The sequence below is a fragment of the Falco cherrug genome, chromosome Z (genome assembly GCF_023634085.1).
Source record: "Falco cherrug isolate bFalChe1 chromosome Z, bFalChe1.pri, whole genome shotgun sequence".
Taxonomy (NCBI): Eukaryota; Metazoa; Chordata; class Aves; order Falconiformes; family Falconidae; genus Falco; species Falco cherrug.
In genome coordinates, this window is record NC_073720.1 from 80,018,145 (window position 1) to 80,041,597 (window position 23,453).

Sequence of the window (23,453 nt, forward strand, 5' to 3'; positions counted from 1 at the left end):
ATTAAACTTGCATGATATGGAGAGCAAGTCAATACCAGAAAAAGATTATGGCCAACAACAGAAAATAAGAAAAGGCATTTCACATGGAGCAGCACCGCATGGTAAGCTTGCTATTTCATTTCCATCAAAACAATCTGGGCAGCCAGTTTAAGAAAAATGCTAAAATTACCTTATATATCAGATGGGTGACATCTGCTCCCGATGAAGTTGTCCAGATATCATTTGGGAAAGTACATTAATCATTTGGGAAAGTACACCATAACTCTGTAGATGCTGAGCAGGCTGCCACCCTGGAGATCAAACTAAAGGGTTAATAACCTCCCTGGCTCAGCCAGGCTGGGGATAGTACAGATAGTGGCTATCCCAGGCTCAGCAAATACAGGACAAGAGAGGGATATCAAGAGAGGGATATTATAGCAAGCATTTTGAAATAGAAATAGATCCGTGTTGTCAGCTCAAAAAAAAATGCACTGGCTAAAATTGGGAAGGGGGGTGGGGTGGGGCGCAGTTGGAAAACACTTACAATAATTTTATTGTTGATAATTATTTAAACTATTTAAATAAAAGCTAAACAGGTTTGGTTAGTGCGTATTGTCCATGGGCTGCTCTGGATTAATCCATTCTTTTATTCCCTGATCTCCTCCCCTACGCTCACAAAAACAAAAAACCAAAAAAAAAAAGAAGACAACCCACCACACCGACAGTTTTAGCAGTTTGGAAAAAGTAGGCATTTTCTAAGCTCCTGGGGACAGATCTTACTCTCCAAGCTGGGAAAAGTACAGCACTGCTTCACTGTTACTTCAGCAGAACACCATAATAACCGAGAATAAAATTAACTCCTGCTGTTTTGTGTTTCTGAAAGAAAATTGTTACCTTTTAGTCTTATTTATTCTTAAGAAGTTAAAAGGGAATTGGGGCTTGTTTCAAAAAGCTGGTTGAAGAAAACCGCATTTGAACGCTGGATTTTCATGTGCTATTTCTGTTGAAGTGTGGGATTCAATAGCAAAATCTAGCCCTAAATCAAAGCATGAACACGTATATCAGGGTTCGAATTTGATACAAGACCTGTTATCCATTAATTAACCTTAAGCCCCTACAACAGTTTATGATTCTGTGGCACAGTCCTATTTGCGGTGAAAAATGAAGAGATATATTGGTCTGAAAGTTCATCTTCCAATTTAAAACCCATACTCATGACTAAACCCTGTAAGGTTTCATTTGTGCTGATCTCCATCATGGCAGTGTCTACCCACTGAAGACTGGGTGTCTGTCACTGAAGGCTGTTCTGGAGTAGAAATTGTGAAATGAAACCTCCCTTGATGTGTGGGAAAATGGAAATGTAGAAAATACAGGAAGATGCAGAAGGACAAGGTCCTGCCTTTGCACAGAAAAAAAGTTTTGATTTGATGTCATTGCCCAGTAAAAAGGATACAGAAGAAGAACTGATTGGCCAAAGTGCCAGGCTGGTATGCAGCAATGATGCTGGTGTGTGGACAAAAGCTGTGTGTGACTCAGCGTTGCTATCTGCTAAGCAATGGGACTGGAGGCTTCTCTGAACACAAAAAAAACCCACCCCAAAAGACCTGTGAACAATTGCTCTGCCTGCTGAATTCCTGCCTGCCTATAGCATAGTGCAAGCCAGCATGGCAGTATGTATTTAAATACAGAAACCTATTTTGGGGGTCGTATGAAGGCTGTATATAAGTGATCTATATCACAATAGAAACCAATTAGGCAGTTGATGCAAAGAAGCAATGGAGCAATTGTGCCATCCCAGCTCACTGGGAAGTGACAAGGTAATGACTATTTCAACAAATTCACACTTTTCAGAAAAAAAACAAGTTGTTTTCTCAGGCTTTAAGAACAGCAACAGCAAAAAATTTTGTAAGGACTTTCCCCATCTCCCCACCTCCTTCCTCAGGAAAAGTATTAACTCTCTATACAAAATCATACCCTCAGTGTCAAGAAGTTGCCCATGCAAACTACCAGCTTCTCTGTCTCCTAGGAGGTGCAATTCAAAATGCAATCAGATACCACTGTGCTAGCCAACATGCTACTGCATTTTGCACACAGATGACACAGCTTTGCCTCACAGGACACCAGCCTGCTGCCGTTTCTTTTTTGGCTTCCACCCTGCCAACAGACAGACACGGCACCACGCTCCCAGACGCAGCTTTCTGCAAAATTTCATGTCACCATGAAGCTTAAGCCCACATTGTTGCAGGTTGCTGTTTTGGTTCACCTAATGCTGCACAGACCCAACCTCCTATAATGGTAAATGGCTGGCAGGGCTCTGATCACAGCAGGTATTATCTTGACAGCTTTTCCCTGGAAGTAGCAGAGGCCAGGGGATGCTTCAGAGAGCAAATCCCTCACCAGCAGCCTCTCCACAGCGGGATCAGGTGATAGATGTGCTCCGTTTTGTGGAAGCTTGGCCACAGGAGGCCGGGAAAGGCTGTCTCAGAGGACTGCTGAATTCCTGGAGTACAGATTTCTGGGCGGGGAAAAAAAAAAATAGATTTATATATAAACAAATGACCTTATCTTTGCATTTAGTCCAGAGAGAGTACATGCTTCAGACAAATAATTTCAGCTGCCTCTTTAAGGCTGATGCTGACAAATGTGAAGGCTTCCTTCAGCAGGATGGCAAATGTAAAGGCTGACAGCCAAAAAAATAATACGATGCCATCAGGATTCCACCCCTGGAATCCAAGGAGGAGGACAGGGTCAGCGGGAGGAGTTCATGCTCAGCCATAACGGGCTGTCACCAAGCAGAGGTCAAACTCTTTCAGGTTCACCCTCCTCTGCTGGAAGAGAGAAAAAGTGACAACAGAAGTGCACGGGCTCGTGCTGCAGCTGCGGGCACTGCTGCCACCTCTTAAAAGGACCTTAGAACAGAGCTAACGGCTTGGCAAGGAATATTAGCGTACTTAAGGCACTCTTGCGTGACATTATGGCTGCATTACCACAGAGCAGACACCTCCGGATGCCAAGAAATATCCAGACGGCACTGAATGCTACTGAGCGTCTACAGATCACTGAGCACCCTGGAAAATCCTGTCAGATCGTACTGAAAGGTGGTTTGGCTGTGCCGGCGTCGCTGTCGGAGATGTTGTTTCATACGGGATCCCCAGTTGCTCAGGTATGCGGGGCGCACATAATATGTTTCACATGGATTGGTTTGGAAGCCAATACAGCTAAAAGCGTTGCATTAAACAGGTCTTCCAAGACTGCTTTAAAACAACAGAAAGCATTAATTCTCAGAGCTAGCAAGAGTTCAAAATTAGATGCTGAAGCATAGTGATAGCCTCCTCAGTCATTAATTCAAAAACGAGCGCAGCGTTTTGAAAGAAATAAATCACAGCTGAATGACAAACTGCTTCATCTGCCAGCTCCTTAGACATGTGGTGTTCAACATCGTAATACACAGTGCCTGTTCCCGAGTCGTGCCTTGCTCAGTCCCTCCATACGCGGCGTGGACATGGACGCCTGGCAGAGGCGGCACGCAGGGGCCAGGGTCTGGGTGGGCAGGCATGCGCACACAGGGGAGTAAATTTTCTGCCTAGCAAAGTCAGGGCTGGCAGGGAGAAAGGCCAAGAACAGCTACATAATGCGTAGCCAGTACTACTACACACGGGCAAGCCCAAAATACTTGGCAGAGGACTTCCATAGCAAGTGTCTTCCTCTAGTGTTGTTCGACTTCTCAGGCTGCCTGTGGACTCTGAATTTTCCCATCATTTTTTTTTTTTTCAGCGGAGGGCTAACCTATTATAATTTGGTTTTGTCACCTAAGACGTTTCCTGAGAACAGTACTGACTTACAGGTCTTCTTCCATATTTCTTTTCAGATACTCTATAATACATTTCCCAAACTCTTTTTCCACCCTCTCCCATGGACTCCACTGCAAAATTTGCTCGCATAGTCTAAGGAAAGGAAAGCAAGCAGTCTGCTCTTCCTTCTCTTCCCGTGGTACACTGAACACCTAATGCAGTCCCTCAGCCCTTCAGCTGCAAAATGCTGAATGCCCTGGGGCGCTGAATCCCCCAAAGCTTCACAATTTATGAAGTAACTGCTTATGGTATAAACACACTGCTTCTGACAAGCACAACTTGACCCTGATAATTAACAAGTTTACAGAACTGAGCAAGGGTCTGAAGTGAGAAAATAAAACGCTGTCATCATTCACAACATATCCAGCAAGAATCCCTTAAATGTAGAGGTTTAGTTGTTAGGTAGTAAATTTTTGCTCTGGAATCAGCAGCGTCCCCAGTACACAACAAGGATGGTTGAAGTACTGGCTGGCCTAACAGACAGTGTGAGCAGAGGTTCGTTTGTAGGAAGTTGTTCATTAACTGACCTTTCTGTCTACACGGGTGTGTGTCATTTGTACGTGCTCACCAAATGCAAACACGTTTTAATCTAAGGATCGCTCATCAACACTTTACTTTGACTGGTTACTTGTGGGAGCACAACTGTCAAATAAAGTATTAATAAATTTTTGGTTTATAAACACAACGGCACTAGTATATTAGGGTTTTTTGCAAGTAATAAACCTTTCAGTCTGAGAAAGCAATAATGTTTAGCAGCCTGAATACAGAGGAACAGCGATGTGCTCCATGCGTATAGTAGCAAAACAAAGGTCTCTTTCAGCCATGTAGAGACTAATGAGTTGTTTGCTACCATAGGGCCAGCTATAGTGTGAAATTTATCTGTAATTCTAGACTAACCACCTTCAAGTCTTTGCTCCTATTTAAGTCATTAGGAAAACTGTTCTGCTGGCTCAGATCAGGCCTGAATTTTTGCATGTTTCTTTACTTGGTCAGCTGTGAAGTCAACATGCTGCACTCCTGCCAGTGTAAGTGATGTCCTGCTGCCTCAGGATCTGCTACTACATATACACATGCTAAAATGCGCGTGCAGTTAACCTCGCAAATTAAGCTGTTCAATGGGACTAAGAGTTGCACATCTGATTTGCAAAAAAAAAAAAAAAAAAAAGAAAAGAAAAAGGGAAAAAAAAAGAGAAAGAGATACACTGACTCATGAGCAGCTTATTTAGTTTGCTTATTAATGGTCTTATGCTTGGCTGAGTGATTATTTCCTATTGGGCAGTGAGCTAACTTCCTGCAATAACAAAAACAATTATTGGAAAATTTCTTAATAACTATTACTCTCTCTCTCTCTCACACTTTTTTTTTTTAAAAAGAAAGCTCAAAAAACCTGCACACCAAGATTTCTACTAGACAACAAATGTTATTCCAAGTGGCTGAGTTATTTTTTTAAAAGGTAATAGAATATTTTCATTTAAAACCACACACAGAGAAAACATATAGCATATGAAGAATGAGCACGCAGTATGAGCCCAGCAGATCTGCCAAAGCTGGGAAGCAATGTCATTTTATATATGCGTGCGTGTGAGTGGGTGTACACACACATACACACACTGGATTGTATATATAAATATAAAACAATTAACTATTAAGAACTTCAATTTCCTTTATTCTAAAATTGAATAGATAGGTGTAAGCATATACTATTACAACTGGAGCCGTAAGTCTTCCTACACAGCTATCAGTAAGAAGAATTTTGTTGTAGTAAAAGCCCAGCATATGCACAAGGCTAAGAAAAAACGTATCGCTGTGTACTCATTTAGTATAAACATTTATAAGTTTATGTAAAACAAAGTGTGGGACAGTGCAGGGGGAAAAGCCAAGCAAAGAATCCTCCCATGAACAATTTCAGGTAGCTGAAATTTTCTTTCATTTCTTTCTTAAAGCAAGAATCAAACAAATCAAAGACAAGCAAAGACAGAAACATAGAGTCATGAAATGGTTTGGGTTGGAAGGGACCTTTGAAGTTTATCTAGTCCAACCCTCCTCAATGAGCAAGGACATCTCCAGCTAGAGCAAGTTGAATCCCTCTGTTATCCTTCATTTGGGTCAAACTCACTACTTGGCTAAACAGAAACAATTTTCTACTTGATACACAGAGCAGGATTGTTGTTGTAAGCAGCAGAGCAAGTTGTAAGCAGCGATATTTTACATCAGTTGAATTTTCAACTTTCTTAGGCCTTCCTTTTTAATTTGTTCATTAAGCCTAGCTGAGCTCTCCAGATATCTTCCTCCAGTAAAAAATTTGTCTCAAGAGCTGTCTCAAGGTCCCAAACAACAGCCACATTCTCATTTCTAGCTCTAGGATAATAAAATTTTATTCCTCGCATGGCACCTTCAGCTGTGGGGAGGTGCTCTTTCCTGTCATGTCCAACTGACAAAGTCACCAGAAATATAAAGCAACTGACACTTTTTTCTAGAGGAAAAATAAACAAGCCGTGTACCTGAAGAAAGCAATCATTTTGTTCACCTGAAGCTGGGCCTTTTCTTTTTTTTTAATCATGGATTCCTGATGTACCATCTGATGCTGTGAAAATGTGAAAAACTTGCCTCTTTAGAAGGAAAAAAAATATCCTGATTCACTGTGGGCTCTGCCCACCGAGGAGGAAAGCTGGTTACACATACTTTTTTAAACTTCATTTTTTCTGTGAATATTGTGCTCCAGATTCACATTCTACCACTTTCTAGCTTGCAACAACACTTTATCTCCAATCTTACATAAATATACTGACATGTCCTATTTACTGCAAATTCCCAAAGCAGAATGCTGCTAAATTCCAAACACAACCAGAAAAAATGTGCCTGGATGGAGCAGCACACGGTATCTCCAGCCCCTCACAGACAGCATTCCTCCTCTGAAACTTTAAATTTTAATGACACCATTTTAAATCATCGGCTAATGTTAATAAGCATGGGTTAGCGTCAAAGATTTTTGGTGTACGTACACCAGATGCACATTTTTGGTCTTGTCAGGCTGCTTTAGCATCCCCGACCTGCCTGAGCTTCACCCCCTGCCTCCCTGAGGGGTCTGGGTCAGAGCTGCCGTGAAGTTACAAAGCACCTTGTGGCCACGCGGATGGGTCATTTTGCCCTTGCAGCTTTCAGTGACTGGCACAGGCATTAACCGAGGTATTTCCACAGACATCCACATGCGAGGACACAACTAAATGAGGAGTTTTTCTCAGGTGGACTTGCCTCTTTCCTCCGACAGTTTCCTGGGGTGCGAGTGCAGGGAGGCGGCTGGGCTTGTGCCAGGTCGAGATGAAGACCGATGCCCATTTTCCCTGGGACCAGGAAAGTTGAATGCCCACACTTTGGAGGCATTTGTCTAACAGGTAGTTTGCACAGCACCCATTTTTGAAACTCCCTGTGCAAACTACTTTTGCTCTTTCCTACACGTGTGTGTGCTTTGAGACCTTTGTTGCATAGTGTGTTTGCTGGGGCTCCCTGACCGCAGCCTGCTGCAGTTGAAAATGCAACGATGAACCTGCGATCGCAATGGCCGCTACACTCATTGCATCAGCTGATGGCATTTCTAGCCCCAATATGAAAACCAGGTGGAAAATGTGCCCACAGGCACCTTCTATGACACCAAGAGTCAGGTAAGGTCCAACTAAGGATTTATAGATGAGTGTTGGTTTTAGGTGGGGGGGAATTTTGGTAAGATCACCAAGAATTGACTGAATCCTCCTCACCCCAAGTGTTTTTTCTAAAAGGGACAAGTGCATTAGAGGAGGAAGTTATCCCCAGAGAAGTAGAACAGACCCTGCTGTTACTTATGGGAAAATGAACAGTGACTCAGTAGTGATGTAAGATATAAGCTTGTCTTGACCCAAGGATCCATCAGGAAAAAACAAAGAATATAAATATTCATTAAACTCTATAAATATTATTAGAATTGTTTTTAAGTAGTAACAATCTAGCCAATCAACTTTCCTCTCAGACTGTTCCCTCCTACAAGATCCGAGCTTTTTTCTTCCTTTAGTGAGTATTTATAATTTATTTTAATATATATATATACATGAATGCAGCACATCATATTGATAATTAGACAAGTAAGAAAGCACGCAATAAATAATCCTCCGAAACAATTTTTTTCCAGAAATGCTGTTATTCTCCCCTGTGGTTTGCACTTACTTTGTTGCTTTTTTTTTTTTTTTTTTCTTTTCTCTTTTCCTTGAAATGTCTAACCTACATAAGCATTCCTGGAAAGCATTTATATTATTCTTTGATGCACTTCCTCCTTGTAAGCGCTTCACTCTTGACTTGCAGTTTCCTGGGGCTGGCATGCCAGTCCTTGCACGGCACCAGCCGTGGTGTTTAACAGACACAGTCCAGCCACAGCTGGGTCGCTGTGTCGGCTTTTCTGCTATGGTCGGTAAAAGCTGATGGCCACTCACATGCACCCAGGGCTTGGACCATCCCAGGGAGCACTTCAGGGCACCTACAGAGAAATGTCACTTAAGCTGTTCCAGGGGAGGGGGTGGCAATCTGAAGGGTTCAGCCGGTGTTTTGAGGATCACATAAAAATTCCTTCTAAATCCCCATCCTTTCTAAATCCTTTCTAACCCAACCAGCACTGTTATCCCAGAGAATGTGCCCTGCCCTGCTGTAAATACCCACAGCACAGACGCGGCTCCAGGAGTCCAGCGTTGGTGATTTCCCACCACTGACTTGACAAAACGAAAGCAAAGCAGTGAAGCAGCACCGCCAGAAAGCAGCTCATTTAGAGCAAAGAAGAGGGGTAAAAAAGCTCTGACTTGTGTCTGCAGAAATATGAGTTTGGGAATATTGGTGAAAATATCAGTAATTAGTGGTTAAAAATTAAGGACTTCTGGCTAGCCATAATTTATGACGCGTCTAGCTCTGGTGGAATGGTTGCAGTTGATAATTACTTTCTAGCATGTGTTCACCAATTTATGTTCAAACATTAACAGAAACAGTTGGAAAGAACATGGTCTTTTACAGTCCTGATGGTAGCAGCCGTGTTATCAGATTGCTCCACTTGGTATATTTCACTGAAATTGAGCACATTTGAATACTTTTGAGATTATGAATTATTTACTAATTAATAGGCCCAAGCAGTCCCTTTAATTATAGTTTACAAATTGTTTTAAATTACTTAAGCAGTCTCTGGCTTCCTGCCGTTTGGTTTCCACAGTGTGGTAGAAAAGAGGTCAAGGTACACAGTACAATTATGATTTATTGATTTATACTGTGGAAGGGTAACAGTCTTCTTGGCAAGACTTTACTTTCCTAGTGGCTTAAAAAAGGCTATTAGGCAATGACTAATATTATTATAGCTCTAATTTAATGTGATTAAATGGTTGTATTTTATTTGGCAGTGGCTGGTACAGTTTGAGAAACAAGGAATCATTTAATTACGAGAGTGATGGGGCTATTGGAAAGCCTAATTGAGGCAGGTAGGAAGTTTCATTACTTTTGTTTCAGTGTGGACTTAACAGATGTTGGATAGTTTCTTTGAATTTGAAAATTCATCATGTAGCATTAGTAATATTTTATCTGGGTGGGGTGGAAGCACATTGCTTCAAATTACTTTGATTCACCCATTTCAAACATGGATTTAACCCCTTATTTGTACAACTGCTGGCGTGCCTGACATGCTAATGTTCATACTATGCTGTATACAAATTTATCCTGAGTCTGCAAAGAAGCGGCGATGGAGTCCGTACCCCTGCAAAGGCCACTATGTCCCAAAACTGTTGGTTGCTTTTACTGGGGTTCCTCCATCACAGCAAGCTGATCATTTTCATGCTCAGCAGGCATCTGCTCTCAATCAATTCCTTAAGCAGCAGCAGCATTTGAGCAAAGAGCAGGAGAGCAGAGCAGTACCTGGCTGAAACCCTAGAGGAGGCATGCTGCTGTGCAACAGGTTAGCACAAGGGACTGTCAAGGTGTCTTGCTCCCCATCATCATCATCACACCCCTGTGGCACCGTGACCCTTCCGCGCACACTGGGTGCTGCTTCAAAATGAAAAATTGTCAGCCAAATGGAAACTGCAGCCAAGTGTCACGTGGTGTGCCTGTATACGCAGTTAATTCTGACTAAATCCCAGTAGATACATATGGAAGGCACAAGCCAAATTCTTTTGGGTTGTTTGTTTTGGAAATTAATGATTGAATATTCAGGCTGCTTTCCATGGGAAAAAGCATTCATTTTCAGACAAACGCATGTGTATAGATAACCTCTCCCTTCCTATCCAATCACAAAGTCCAGACAAATATTATTAGATTACCTCCAAGCAAAAAATATAACCTTGATCTTTAGATGACATTAAAGACCCTGTACTCACATAGGATGAAATGCAGCAGTGTTCAGTGCTTGCTTCAACAATGGTGCAGTTATCTATGAAAGAAGAAAAAGGTCACAACCACACACACACACACACACACACAAAAAAAAAAAAAAAAAGAACTTGGTGTGTTATCTATAACATTTCCTTTCCTCCTCCTTTAACATTGTTAAGCCTGTTTTTTTTTAATGAAGATCAGGCATTCTGGCATGTACAGGTCATATGTAAAGATAGTGCAGCAGAGCGAGAGAGACATTTAATCAGACATTGATAATAGGCGTATCTTTAGTGTATCTTTCCAGCTTCCTGATGCACAGAAAAAGCTTCACATTCCCCTTGCTTATAAACAGCAACACAGTTGCTTTGGCGTTACCGGTAATACAAACCGCTGTTTTGATTTTTATACAAACTGACAACACTGATACCCTGGAACCTTTGCCTGAGTAAGGCAAAATCTTCAATTTTTTGGAACTTAAGAAAAACAGTGTCGCTGGAAGAAGCTGAAGTCTGAATTCACGGAGCTTGAGAGCTCAAACCAGTTGTGTCCTTCCTACAGCTGGCAGCTGCAGCAGGCAAGGCGCAGGCTCCAACTCACCACCTGCCACCGCAGCCCTTTGCAACACACGTGCTGCCCACCTCTGACTTGTGTGGTGCACACACCAGTTGTCCAGTGTGCATCACAGAGCCTACGTACCTGTCTGGCAGCCAAAGCTCCCTTCAGCTCAACAAAAAGCAGGTGAGCAGTGAAAAGAAAGCGCTGTTACATGGGGGCAACCCTCCTGGGCTGTCCTGTAAAAAACTGAAGAAAGAGAGTAAAGTGAAGAAGGAATCCATGTGGTCGTGGGCAGATTTTCTGCCCCAAACTTGAAAGCCTGAAACACAGCTAGAAGCGTGGCTCTCTCCAGCCCTCGCAGCATCCCTGGAAACCAGTTAAAGTTTAATCCAGAAACAAAAACAAGCATGAAACAGCCTCTGAGAATCAAACAGAGCTATCTTTATGGCCTCAGAGGCAAATTAACTGAACAGTCAGGGATGAGCATTGTATCACAAGGCTGTAGGCCACCTTTATTGTGTATGTAACCTGGCTGAGCAAAGGTATGGCAGCTTCACATCCATGTGCTCTGCAGGTCCTGCTTGCAAGGAAGTCAGATCAGATTTTGCTGATCCTGGGCTGCCGTGGGCCCAGGTGATCCAGGTTGTGCAATTCACCGAGGGCTCCTTGGTATGGGCTAAAGCTAAGACCTGGAAAGATCCCAGGACACCAACAAGCTGCCCTGTTCTCTCTCCTTATCTGTTGGGCCTCAGGAGCCCAGACCTAGAACTTGCCATGTCCTCTCCCTTTCTCACCTTGTGCCAGAACAGTTTCCAAAGCTCTTTCCTAACGTGATAGTCATAGGCATGTCCTGAGGGTCCAAACAATGAACCGCTTTTCTTCCAGACGTAGCTGGAACTTGCATGATCCATGAGACTGCATAAACAGAAGCTGTAAAGCTGGGTTTGATCAGATGCAACCGGTTCTTCTTCAGGATCTCCACCCTCAAGACACTAGAAGTGTGGGCATGGCAATGTTTTATCTCTGTCCCACCTAGACCTGCAATCTGGATGCCAGCAACAGTCCTCTTGAAGAAGACCATCCCTACAGCATGATTCTAGAGCAAAGATAAGCACAAAGATAACACATTCCCAAGGACTGGGAGTGGCAGAAGTTCCAAGTCATCATCTGGGCATCCCCTAGGGCTGTCACTGTGGCAACAGGAGAAGGGGGAAGTGAGACTCTGGGCAAAGGAGGTGACAGAAGCCAAATCTATTTTGTCTCTGCTGTATGCAAATACCTCCCGGAGGGGCACTTGTGCTCTGTCTGTGTGTCTAGTGCATGTGGGGAGTGGATGGCGAGCATCACGTTAATTAAGTCCTCACCAGAAATAAAAGCAATAGTTTCAGATACACCCTGATCTCTGTAGTGGAAAGCCAAGGGCAGGTAAGCGTGAAGTGCATTCATTAATGCTGAGACACCACAGGGGGTAGCAGGCAAGAGCACGAAGAAGCCCGTGGGCTACAGCTCAAGGGCTGTGAGTGCGCTGGGTCCGGCATCTGCATCTGCATTGCTGGTGGCACCTCTGCCCATGAGTGCCTTCTGAGCTGAGCAGGAGGGACAGCTGCCAGGTGTCATGTCTGAGACCAAGGGTACCCAGTGCACAGGATGCAGGCAGGCGGCTGAGCGCAAGCTCACAGAGCAGCATGAACAGCCAGCCACCACCAAGTACAGGCTTTCTAAAGCTGGTGTGTCAGTTGCTGCATCCCGCTGTCTTTGCTGGGATTGCACACACCCCAGTCTCACACCGACCCGAACAGTGTTGTATTCCTGGTTTTTACGGGAGAGCTGGAGGTTCGGTTCATCCACCTGCCAACCAAAAATAAAATTTTTGTTCGCAGCACAAGGCAGCTAGTTGAGGGCAGATTTGCATGCATGTCTGTAAATAAAAACTATAAATTCTATCCAGTGAAATCTGATGTTAAGAAACATTGTCTGGGAGCCACTGAATCAGCATCTGACTTGAGAAGCAGTAGAGCAGTCACTGCTGACTGTACCCTGCCAGTGCAAATGACAACAGCCACCCCAGGCGAAATCCTGCAGCTGTTAATAATCAAGTTAAGACAATGACACCCACTGTCACTGATTTGTTTTCTGTGTTTTCAGTTTTGGCCTAGAATGGGTCTTACCAGGAAGACACTTTTCTTCTTCATACTTAAGGGGAATAAACATCCCCCCTGCTTTCCCGCTCTTTGGATTCTTTCTGTAAGAGTGTAGATGTGCAAACATCTCACTTGCAAATCCTCCCTCCCGAATCCAAGAAGTATTATTTGTTTAAAATCTCATTTATTTATTTAAGACAATTCATAAAATGCTGAACTATTCACAACACAGAACCTCTCTCTGCATTACAAGGAATTAAGCATGTGTCTTTATTTCTCTCTCCCCTAGGAAAACCAGAAATAATGGACCTACTTTTGAGCAAAACATTATTGCCACCACTAATGTAAAACTCATATAAGACAAAAAAAGAAGAAGAAAAAAGCTTTAATTAGTTTCAACATGACTATTTTCCTTCTAGAGTAGATATCAGATTAAAATAAGTAACAAGCAGTTCAATTAGAAGTAATGAATTTGGAATGCTTGTGGTCTACAGGCACTAACTTTGTGTTTTATGATGTAGATGTTAACTTACTTCATGTGATGTGTAAAACACTGCCTCTTGTTGGCTAGTACTTCTGGGGGGGGAAAAAAAGACTAATTCTAACAGTATTTTTGAGAGTATTTAAATATAAACAGAGAAGAGATGAATAGAAATGCACACTGTCTCTTCACTAATTCACACAGTTTCAGAAAGCTAAGATATTTTTAATCATGTTAGTCTGAGATTTATGAGAGGCAGAAAAATCTCAGCTTCTGTTTCCTTTGCAATAAAAGGTTGGTTTCATGAACATTCAAGGCTCCTTTTCTGGGTTAGGAAAGCAAGATGTTATTGTTTTTCCATTTGTTTTCTCCTCTAGAGCATGCTGCTTTCAAAAACAAGGTCTGTGTCCCGGAGGTTGGATGGCATAACTGTGTATACTGGCTCCAAGGATTTAGCTGTCCATCTCCTGAGGCTACATGGGATTCTTTTCCATGCTCAGAGGATTATCTTTAATATTAATCTCCCAGTGTTTGTAATGAGCCATTCCATTTGCAAGTCAGAAGGCTTGCTAGTAGCTGCCTGGCATTTGCCCTGTTCGTTCTTGCTCTGCTCTCCACAGCAAAGCGTGATTTTTAAAGTGGGCAGACTCCTTCCCAGCTGGTGATACAGTAGTGGTCCACACCGCTGCGGTAGGTCAGGCCTTACCCTAACCCTTAGTCCACTAAGGACCAGGATTAGAGGTCTTCTCATATGCAATGGAGGTCTTCTGCCAGGAAAACTGAATTTAAGCAGTTGATGGACTCTTCTCTCTGAAAAGCCCCTTAGCCCCACAAAGTAAAATTATTCTTGTTAAATTTGGCTCTCAAGATGCAAGAAGCTAAAAGCTGTAGGCACAGGGTCCTTGGAGAAGGATTGCAGCACTTTCCTTAAGGGTGCAGAATCGGTGCACCGTGCTGCATCAGAAGGCAGAGCATCACACTTATGGAAATAGTGGGAAGCAACTGGGTGGTGGAAAGCAAGAGAAAATGAAGACAAGGAAGTGCTCAGAAGTTTCTCCTCTTTGCTTCTGCTCTCCAGCTATAATTTTTCCTGCCAGAAGTACCTACTCTCACTCTTCCAAGGATCTGCCCAGAGCACACAAAAGGGGTGGCCGAAGCTGTAGACACCTTGCCTTTCATACAGCAGACAGCTAGTCAGAGCACTGCTCACAAACAAGGGCAGGGTTTCAGGCATTCTGGAGCTCCACCAAATTCAAACTCATTTCTTAAACCTTGAGACTAATCTAATGATCGGAGTGGAGAGTTTCCACCACCTGCGCACGTCAGTGCAGGCAAGGGTTCGCTGTTTGCTGGGACAGAAGTATTGAGATACTGCAAGGGAGCATGTGTGTCCCAAAACTTGCAGAAAGTCCCAGTTAAAATGGCCAGACCAGCTTTACTAAATGTCTGACAATAGCCGGGTACCAGGATTCACATGGGTGGAGACACATTAGCCATTTTGCCATCTGAATAGCCAAAGTGGGCAAATGCTCAACTCAGAATGGTGTCAAGTGCCTTTTGCTGGAATTAGGACATTACTCCTCAGGACCTCAGCCAGCTGAAGGTACAAACCGCAAAACAACAAAGAATTAAGAAGGAAACGGGTTCCTTCTCACAAGACAGGAAAAAAAAAAAAAAGGTTCACATTTGGCATTATGCCAGACAGAGGCCTGGCTGAGGAAGAGGGAGCACAAGCCCACTTGCTATCGAGGCAAATGTTATTAGAAGGAATTAAATGAATAAAGAGTGTCTTTGGGTAGGAATATGGGTGCACAGCAGTGACCGAGGTGCTGGGCAGGCAGATCAGGGAGAAGGACCACCCCTCCAGCAGCAGGGAGTAAGTCGGTGGGCCATTTTTAGACTCCTGCTGCAGGAACCATTGCAAACGGTGTCTGTTCGTGGAGAACAGAGGCAAAAAGGGCTCATTCTGGGGCTGAAGCAACAGAGAAGCGCTGTTTGAATCACCAGCGCAGACACTGCCTGTGTGCCTCGGCAGAGGTGGCAGGGCTGACGGCGTTATCATCCTGCAGGAAGGAGCACATGAGTGCACTCACTGAGGAACAACTCGCTATCTCCTTTTATCAGGACTCAACAAGTATTTCAGGCGAGGTTCTTGTCTGTTTGTCCCTTCTTTTCCTCTTGCCCTGCCCCAAACTCCAGGACATGTTGTCCCACAGCAAAAAGAAATACAGTGCTCATGGAGAAGTCTGTCCGGACTTTGCCAGACAGGAAAATCATTGTATTTGCTTCTCTGCTTTCCCACTCCAGGGAGCAGACAGACCTGTGGCAGCAACATCGCAGTGGGTCCTGCACAGGGAGGCTGAGCAAAGGGAGATTGCAGACACCTCCTCTCTTGCAGCCCTGTTGGCAACTGTATATGCCATGCCTGGATGCGTGAGTCTTTCCAGTTTGGAAACTGGGAAATCACACGCTTAACTTCAGTTCAGGAATTGCAAAGCAGGAGCCAAGAAGTTTCTAGGGAAACCTGTTTCATAACCTGGACTGCAGTGTTTTAGCTTCCAGATTGAAATGGAATTTATTTTTCTTTTTATATTAAGCCCTTAGATCCTGTAATTATTTTCTGTCTGTGTGTACACCATGACACGTACTTGTGTTTCACACACACTTTGAACCATCAAAAGATAGGCCAGATACTGCTGTTTGCTCTGCATGAAGAGTACGGAGCCAAACTGAAGATGGCAGCTTTTGGAAGTTAGAGCATCTCTGGATAAAATCACTGTGTGCTCAGATCGGAGGTGCTACAGCACAGGAATGACCACACTGCATTCAAAGCCTGCCTGCTGAGTTGGGGAAAATCCTGACAGTTTCAGTAAAATTCCTTCCCTGCACTTCTGACAGCAGCCATTGCTTTGATACCCGCACCCCCCACACCCACCCACACCCACCCACCCCGGCCCAGGGCCATCTCCGAGCTGCAAGTTTTAGCCAGGGAGTGGCAACAGGGTTCTTAAATCTATGCTATCAGGCTCTGTGCTCACAGTTCCCAGAATACATTTATTTTTTCTGGATATCCAGGAAAGTCCTTCTGGGGGTCTGTAGTATAAGCCATTGGTAAAATAATCCTGTGAGTGAAGCCACCACCTCCAGGAAGAGCAGAGCGTTCACCTTCCTGGGGATGCTGAGCAGGAAGGCAGGACCCAACAGATGCCACATTAGCCTTTGGGTTTGCACAGAAAGAAAAAGATTTTGAAGTGCAGTAACAACAACAACAAAAAAGGTATTAATAATTGTCCCCAGATCTTGTGTATTTGTGAAAATGCTTTCTCTACCATGAGCACAACTTTGACTTGGTTAAAATCCACCCACCCACCCACCCAAAACCATTCTTAGGGGTATTGGGCTACCATTTAGGCCAGTTTACACAACTGTCTTCTCAGTTTCAGCACAGCATTAGTCCCAGGTATTTAGTTCAATAATGCTTGAGTATTACCTTGCAATTATTTGCCATGTATTTACTGCATACAAGAGAACTACATTTCAATTATTTCAATGTATTTATTGCATAGAAGATTATTTTGAAACATAGCATAAAAAATGAGAATTTTTTTCTGTGAAAATTAACAGAATAACATACTGAATTGGGCAGATGAGCCCACTCTTGCATGTGCTATTTTCACTACATGTTCCTGCCAGTAGAAGTTAACACAGGAGAAAATTCTGCTGCCAGCAGACTGGGCACACATTCTGACTTATTGTTTACACCACTGCTGGTGAAGCAGAATCTACAATAGTAGCTCCAGGTCCACAGTATTGGCCGAGCTATAGTGGAATGTATGCGAAGGCAGGATATGCCTGAACTTAAGCAGTCGTCTAGTCAAACCTCTGCATGATCAGTCAACTTAGCATAATTTTATGTTGAGCACATAGGCACTTTATTGCTGTAAAGCTCTCAATACAATTTAATCCCTTGCAGATCAAAGCTCTCACCGTGCAGTTCCTGGCAGGATGATGACTTTGGATGTAGGATGCTGGAGCACTAAGCATTTGCACGGTAGAGACAGGGCATGGATATACTGGGGCTTTCAACAAGGTTCTAAAGAAAAACAAAACAAAAAAATGATCTGCATATTTCTGTTCCTGGGTACATATCCCTGACACGAATTGACATTTTGGATATGTACCAAGAAAAGTGAAAAGTAGAATCTTCCACTATCTATAGTGGCTTTCTCTAAAACATCCCTTAAAAGATGTCTGCTGAACTTACCATTTTTCATTACTTATGCACTTGAATGTGGCATATATTCACCCACCTTTTGAAAAAGTGAGTTTATTTACGTCAGCATCTGAGTGGTGACAAACTCCTGAAGCACATCCATTCATTCACCTGATTTACATACATATTCAAGGAGCTTTAGGTGAAACTTGTCTGGAAATGGGGTCTCCTTCACACAGCAAACAACAAAAGGTTACGTCCATATTAGCCAAAGCTTCTTCTGCCCCTCAAAACACAGAGAATGGCCTCTTGTGGAGAAATGATGGATCCTTTCACGTGGAAAAAAGCAAAGGCAGCAAGTATCCTGGTGCTCTTTGCTACAGGAACAGAGTGATGGTTAGTCATCTTAGACAACAGAGAACGAGTTAGTCAGCTTGGCAGGCCCTGTGGTAACACTTGGTTTGAAAGTTATCTGGCTGTGGATTTATTCATCTCATAGAAACAAAAAGATGTTTATACTCTATCAAATTTTCAATAACGCCCGAGATGAGGGAACCGCAGGAGGCATTCAGTCTGGCTAGGCTAGTCAAGCCAACTGTGAAGGTCCTCCTCCCATCCAGGTGTGGCTGTTGGGCACATCTGAGTCAGAGCACCCAGCTGCCCTGTTCCCGTCTCAGTCTTTGCCTCCTGAAGGAACAGCAAAAAGGAACAGAGGGGGACTTACACTGTTAAAACACTGGATTTCCTACAGAGAGAATATTTTCTTTTTTTTTTTTTAAAAAAATGCTTCTAGAACAATAGCAAAACCCATCTCCCAATCTTAAACCATGTGAGCACCACCTAGAGACTTAAAATTCAGCAAATGCTGGCAGCAGACGTCATCCTACTGATCTGCTCTGAAAATCCTGATGCCTTTACAGTAAATCCCTAACCAGGCCAGTTGTGCAACAAGTTGAAGTGACACAAAGTATTAACATTTATGGTGGTGAGTCAAAATCAAACAAACATCCTTCTTTTATAAGCTTTCTCACAGCATGTAGTAGCATGTGCTGCGAGTAGCGAAACATCTGTTACAACCCTGACTCTCTTGCAACTGAGCCAGTGTTGCAATCGCCCTGCGGAGCCAGGCTTCAGGTTAGGGCTTCACCAGGCAGAGGAGCAGCATCAGCAGTGGGCAACGCTCATCTCAGCTGCCTCCGGAAGAATGAAATAAATAAAAGAAACTCTTCAAAGGCCAGATTTTCTGTGTGCTATATTGCTGTTCTATACTATATTACATTACTAATTACTATTGCTGTTATATGTGATATTATATACTGATATATTGCTGCATTGTACTATATACTATGAAGGTACTGCACTGCAAAGCATCCAAAACCAATTTTAACTCCATACTGCCAAACTGACTTCGATGATACCCGCAGTTCACCCAAGAGCCCAGAAAGTCCCTTTTCAGCAGGGGTAGGTATGGGCAGAGAAGTTCATATGCTTAGATGGTTCCTTCTTGTCCAAAATTGCCCACTATGCTTCTGTTGGACTGCACCCGATTTCAAAGGCTGCCCCTTCTGCACAGAGGTATGGGTCTCCCTGACCACCCTGTTCTTCTGTGTATTGCCCACGGGGAAGAAAGGTTTGTTCACCACCCCACTCACCGCCCCCCACCCCCCCAGCAGGTTTTGCCACTGAGCAGAAAGACTTGGCCCTGTTTGCTCCATAGCATGACCAGCACAAAGAAAGGCAACAAAATTCCTGGGAGTCAGAAAATTAAGACTCCATGCAGCAGAACACATACTAATTAAATATAGACATACACTCATTTCCCATCAATTCAAACATGTACTTAAAAAGCACTTATTTAAGGGCTTTGCTGACTAGAAATAGTTTCCTGTGTCTGTGAATGTTTTTGCAGCATTAGAGCTTAAAGATTATGTCTGCTTTGGATATGAGTGATGACTGTAAGCTGTGCAGTCCTACCGGCAATTACACAACTGGGACACAGAAGTGGGGTTTGTTTGGGGTTTTTTTGTTTGGGTTTTTTTTTTTTTTTTTTTGGCATGAGAAATAACTAGATACAGTAAAATCTGTATATCACCACAGCAAAATTCACAGGAAGATTTCCATAAGAAAAGTTTTCTTTTAAAGGGAGAAGCTGTTGCTCAGAGCTTGCCCAGCACTAAGCCTTTAGGCAAGCTCCTGAGGAAGGTATGAAAGGCTTGCATTATCATTTACTGTGTTTCTATAATATGCTCAGAAACGTTTAAAGGAAAATTCCCTTGGTCTCCTGCTTTAATGTGTTTTTCTTACAGAGCGTCTGTGCAGAATCAGAGTTAATGATTCCTACAAGATCAGCCTGCCTCCCCCTCTCAGTTCTGGAATACTTCCTCTGGGGTTTTTTGGTTTGGTTGTTGGGGGTTTTTTTCCATTCAAGGGAGGAACTTTTCCTGCTTATTTGTTACCCCAGATTACTGATCTAACTCTGTAATGCAATACTTGAACACTTCAACCAGTACAGGGATATCTTTGTTCTGGAGATTAACAGAAAACTCAGCTCTTTGGGATCCCCTCTTCTGCCTGTGAGAAGAGTGGGAGAGTTTAATATTGTGAAACCAGCAAGGTAATGCAGTCGATAGCATGCAGCTGCCAGGGGTGCAACTCTTGTCCTTCACCTCCCCTTCCCCCTGTTGGTTTCAGATCACGGCATATTTTGTCGTGTCACAATTTAAATTTCAAGCTCTCTGGCTCAAGACTGTGCCTTTATTTGGATTTGTAAAGTTCACAGATCTGGGTACTCAAAAACCGGTGAAAAGAGTACAGCTTAGGAAACTTAGAACAATGGCGTGACTAAAAAGGTTCCCTGTCCAACAGGGTGTCTGCATCACCTTCCAGCTCCATAAACAGCCAGGAGAAATAACAGACTTATTTGTATCAAACAGACTCTATTGTTTTTATTAATCGGTGTTACATGTATAGGTTAATTAAAAAAGCTACAGTTTGTGAAATATGTCGTCTAGCTACAAGATACAAATCTAGGCTGATTGCCATGATATCTATTGATGCTCAGCCACTGTAAAAAATTTACAGTTTATTTTTTGATATACAAAACCTCAAGCAAACATTCCTTGTTAAACGTCCAGTGAAGCTCACAGCATTCTACTACACAGTTTCATATAGTGTTTTAGTGCAAAAGGAAGTACAAATATAAAAATACTGAGTCTTGAATTAAAAAAAAAAAAAAAAAAAAAGAAACAGGAAACCAACAAAAAACCCAAGCAAGCCGAGGACTTAGAGGTGAGTGTCTGCTATGGGTATTCTTCTAAGCTCTACGATCTGGGAGTTAGCCATGCTGCCGCCGTCCTGGCTGCCGTGACAAGATTCATTATCGCTGACACTGAGACCTGCACCTGAAACAGCAAAACAAACAAACCAAACAAAGAAAAAGAAGAGAATCAGTGAGAACGGAATCCCGACACAGGAACGGTGATGTCATGTCCTGCTCCACTTTACTCTGATTACTGCCATGCCTCCCTACCCCGCAATGATGCGGCAAGTTTCCTCGTGCCAGCCTGCAATTCTGAATCCACAGATTATAGCATTATCTCACATAGTTTGGTACCATCCAGATAAGCTTTTTCATAATTCAAGTGTCAGTCACTTGTTTGTCTCGGGAAATCTTACAATAGCTATTCAGAGGGTGCCTTGGAATCACAAGAGCATAAATCAAGGCCTGGCTTAGGCTGGGTTCATGGTCTGGCTGTTACAGTCTGGTATTTCCAAGGACTTTTTCATGAAGAATTGATTTTTAATTATACAATTTCCCTGTTAAACTATAATTCCATCTGTTTTAATAGGACTGTAATTTCAACATGAGAAAAGACGCTGACTAAATACTCTTTAAACCCACATTTGGCACAAGCTGGTGTATTGTGTTGTTCTGCTGTGAGAGAATACTAGACTTTGGACCATGGAAACTTCCAACACATGTCAGGAGGCCACCTTCTCCATCCACCCATCACAGTTCTGCTAGCTCGTTGCTTCCATGTTGATTTTTAGGGGTTTCGGGTTTTATTTGGGAGAAGCTTTGAGCTGATTAGTGTCAAGAGGCATAACCCTGCACTAGTGGGTTTTTTTAAATGTGTATTTTTTTAGACCACTTATTCACAGAACGTCAGTTTTAACTATAAACCTCAGTGCATTTCCTGCCCTTCTCTTTGAATTGTAAAGTGAATCCTAAAATCTGTACATGGGTCTTGTTAGGGTTTAGGGTGTCTAGGCTTTACATCAGTGTAATTAGGCACAGTGATTTCAAGAAAGGGTAATTTCAGGCATGGTCCTACAGTGATGCCACTTACAAACAACTGGAGAATTACTCATTTTGGGCAGAAATAGATCTGTAATGACACACAGTTTGAGGGGGTTGCAAAGGAATGACATTTGGCTCAAAAAACCCGGACTAGGGAATACTGGGAGAGGCAGTCATCTGCATTTTCATACTAAAAACTATTTTCAGGAGTTCCTATCAGTTGTACAATACATCTCTGATTTCTGCCTCAGCTGATATTCCAGGCTCCGTCGAGTTTGGCAAAACACAAGATAAGGGTAATTTACTTTTTTAGAGTTACTTCATTATTTTCTGTGCCCTTTATTGTTTGACTTTTCCAAAGTTCTTCCATAGCACCCTTCCTTCCACACCCCCCAAGAGACGTAGGGAGAAGGGGGCAGCAGAGGGATGCCCTTTTGCCATGGGAAGTCAGGCTGCAATCTCGAACGTGGAGCTTGGTTCAGAGAACCTGAGCAGGACTTGGCAGGCGTCCCTGCAGAGCTCTGGAAGGAGCCCTCGTAGGGGCCAAACTCGGATGCAGCGCTGCGTGAACCCAGCCTGACTGCATCCTGGTGAACAGTGGGTATTTCTGCGCTGCGATCCTTCTTACACCTAGTTTTGGTGTTCAGGTGTCAGGGTGAACATGCACTCATTGACATCTACTAGATGAGTCCTGTTCTTGGGTCTGCGTGACCCAAGCTCTTGAGACACCATCAATTACTCCTGTCAGGAGTAAAAATCCATCAGTGAGCAAAGACACAATAATACAGACAAGAAGATTAGGCTCTGAATCATTAAAATACTTGTTTATAAGTGTACTGAAGATGATTAAACTGTACTTACTGATTTAAATTTATATGCATATTTAACCTCCTAATGGAATCAAGGTCCCAGTAACTCAAAGCTGCTTAAAAGTCCTAGGAAAAACAGCAATTGCATATGCAAGTTATTTGGGTTTTTTCTTATCTTCTCTAAAACTGTTTGTTCTAGAAAGGAATCACGAGTGTAATGGAGAAGATAAATCAGACTGCTGTATTTATCATTTGGTGACAGAAGAACAAGGTAATAACTTTGAAGTAAATTATTTTGAATGGAGAAAGAAAACAATACTGATTATGTAATATCATTAACACTGGAATTCACTTGAAACATACGTTTAGGTTGAAGAGGGTATAAGCTTCAAAAAGGGAAAAAATAAATTATTGAAAAAACGTTTAAAATCATGTTACATAAATATGATCGTCCTGGGTTCAGATTTTAAGATGAACACTGCCTGTTGGGGCTACAAAGATGTTTGTCTTACTGGTGGTTATACTGCAATTACTCAGTACAGGCTTTCTGAAAGAATCTCGTGCTTGTCACTACAAAAAGATCGGGTACAGGTCTATTATAGTATTACACTACGTATATTCTTAAAGGTCAGATATATGTGCAAGCTTTGTATGTGCTTTGTGCAAAGTAAGAGGAGATTTTTTTGTTGTTGTTGTTACAGAGGTTCCTATCAGTAACTTGGTGTAAACCAGAGACTGAAGTAGGCTACTCTGGG

General features: G+C 42.9%; 1 protein-coding gene and 2 long non-coding RNA genes across 3 annotated transcripts in view; 1 reads left to right on the top strand and 2 right to left on the bottom strand.

The window, feature by feature from the left end:
- Window positions 1-584: 584 nt before the first annotated feature.
- Window positions 585-14,840, bottom strand: LOC129734739 (uncharacterized). Its single transcript, XR_008730282.1, has 3 exons — window positions 10,896-14,840; window positions 10,202-10,254; window positions 585-2,494 (listed from the first exon to the last, which is right to left on the bottom strand). It is a non-coding gene; the product is annotated as an uncharacterized LOC129734739 (long non-coding RNA).
- Window positions 2,778-17,582, top strand: LOC114017005 (uncharacterized). Its single transcript, XR_008730285.1, has 2 exons — window positions 2,778-3,142; window positions 17,350-17,582. It is a non-coding gene; the product is annotated as an uncharacterized LOC114017005 (long non-coding RNA).
- A 2,743-nt stretch (window positions 17,583-20,325) lies between these two features.
- Window positions 20,326-23,453, bottom strand: part of ADGRV1 (adhesion G protein-coupled receptor V1) — a 291,122-nt gene continuing 287,994 nt past the window's right edge. The window contains exon 92 of the mRNA XM_055699397.1: window positions 20,326-20,990. Within this exon, the coding sequence (XP_055555372.1) occupies window positions 20,872-20,990 (119 nt within the window). The 3' untranslated portion in view covers window positions 20,326-20,871. The remainder of the gene's footprint in view (window positions 20,991-23,453) is intronic.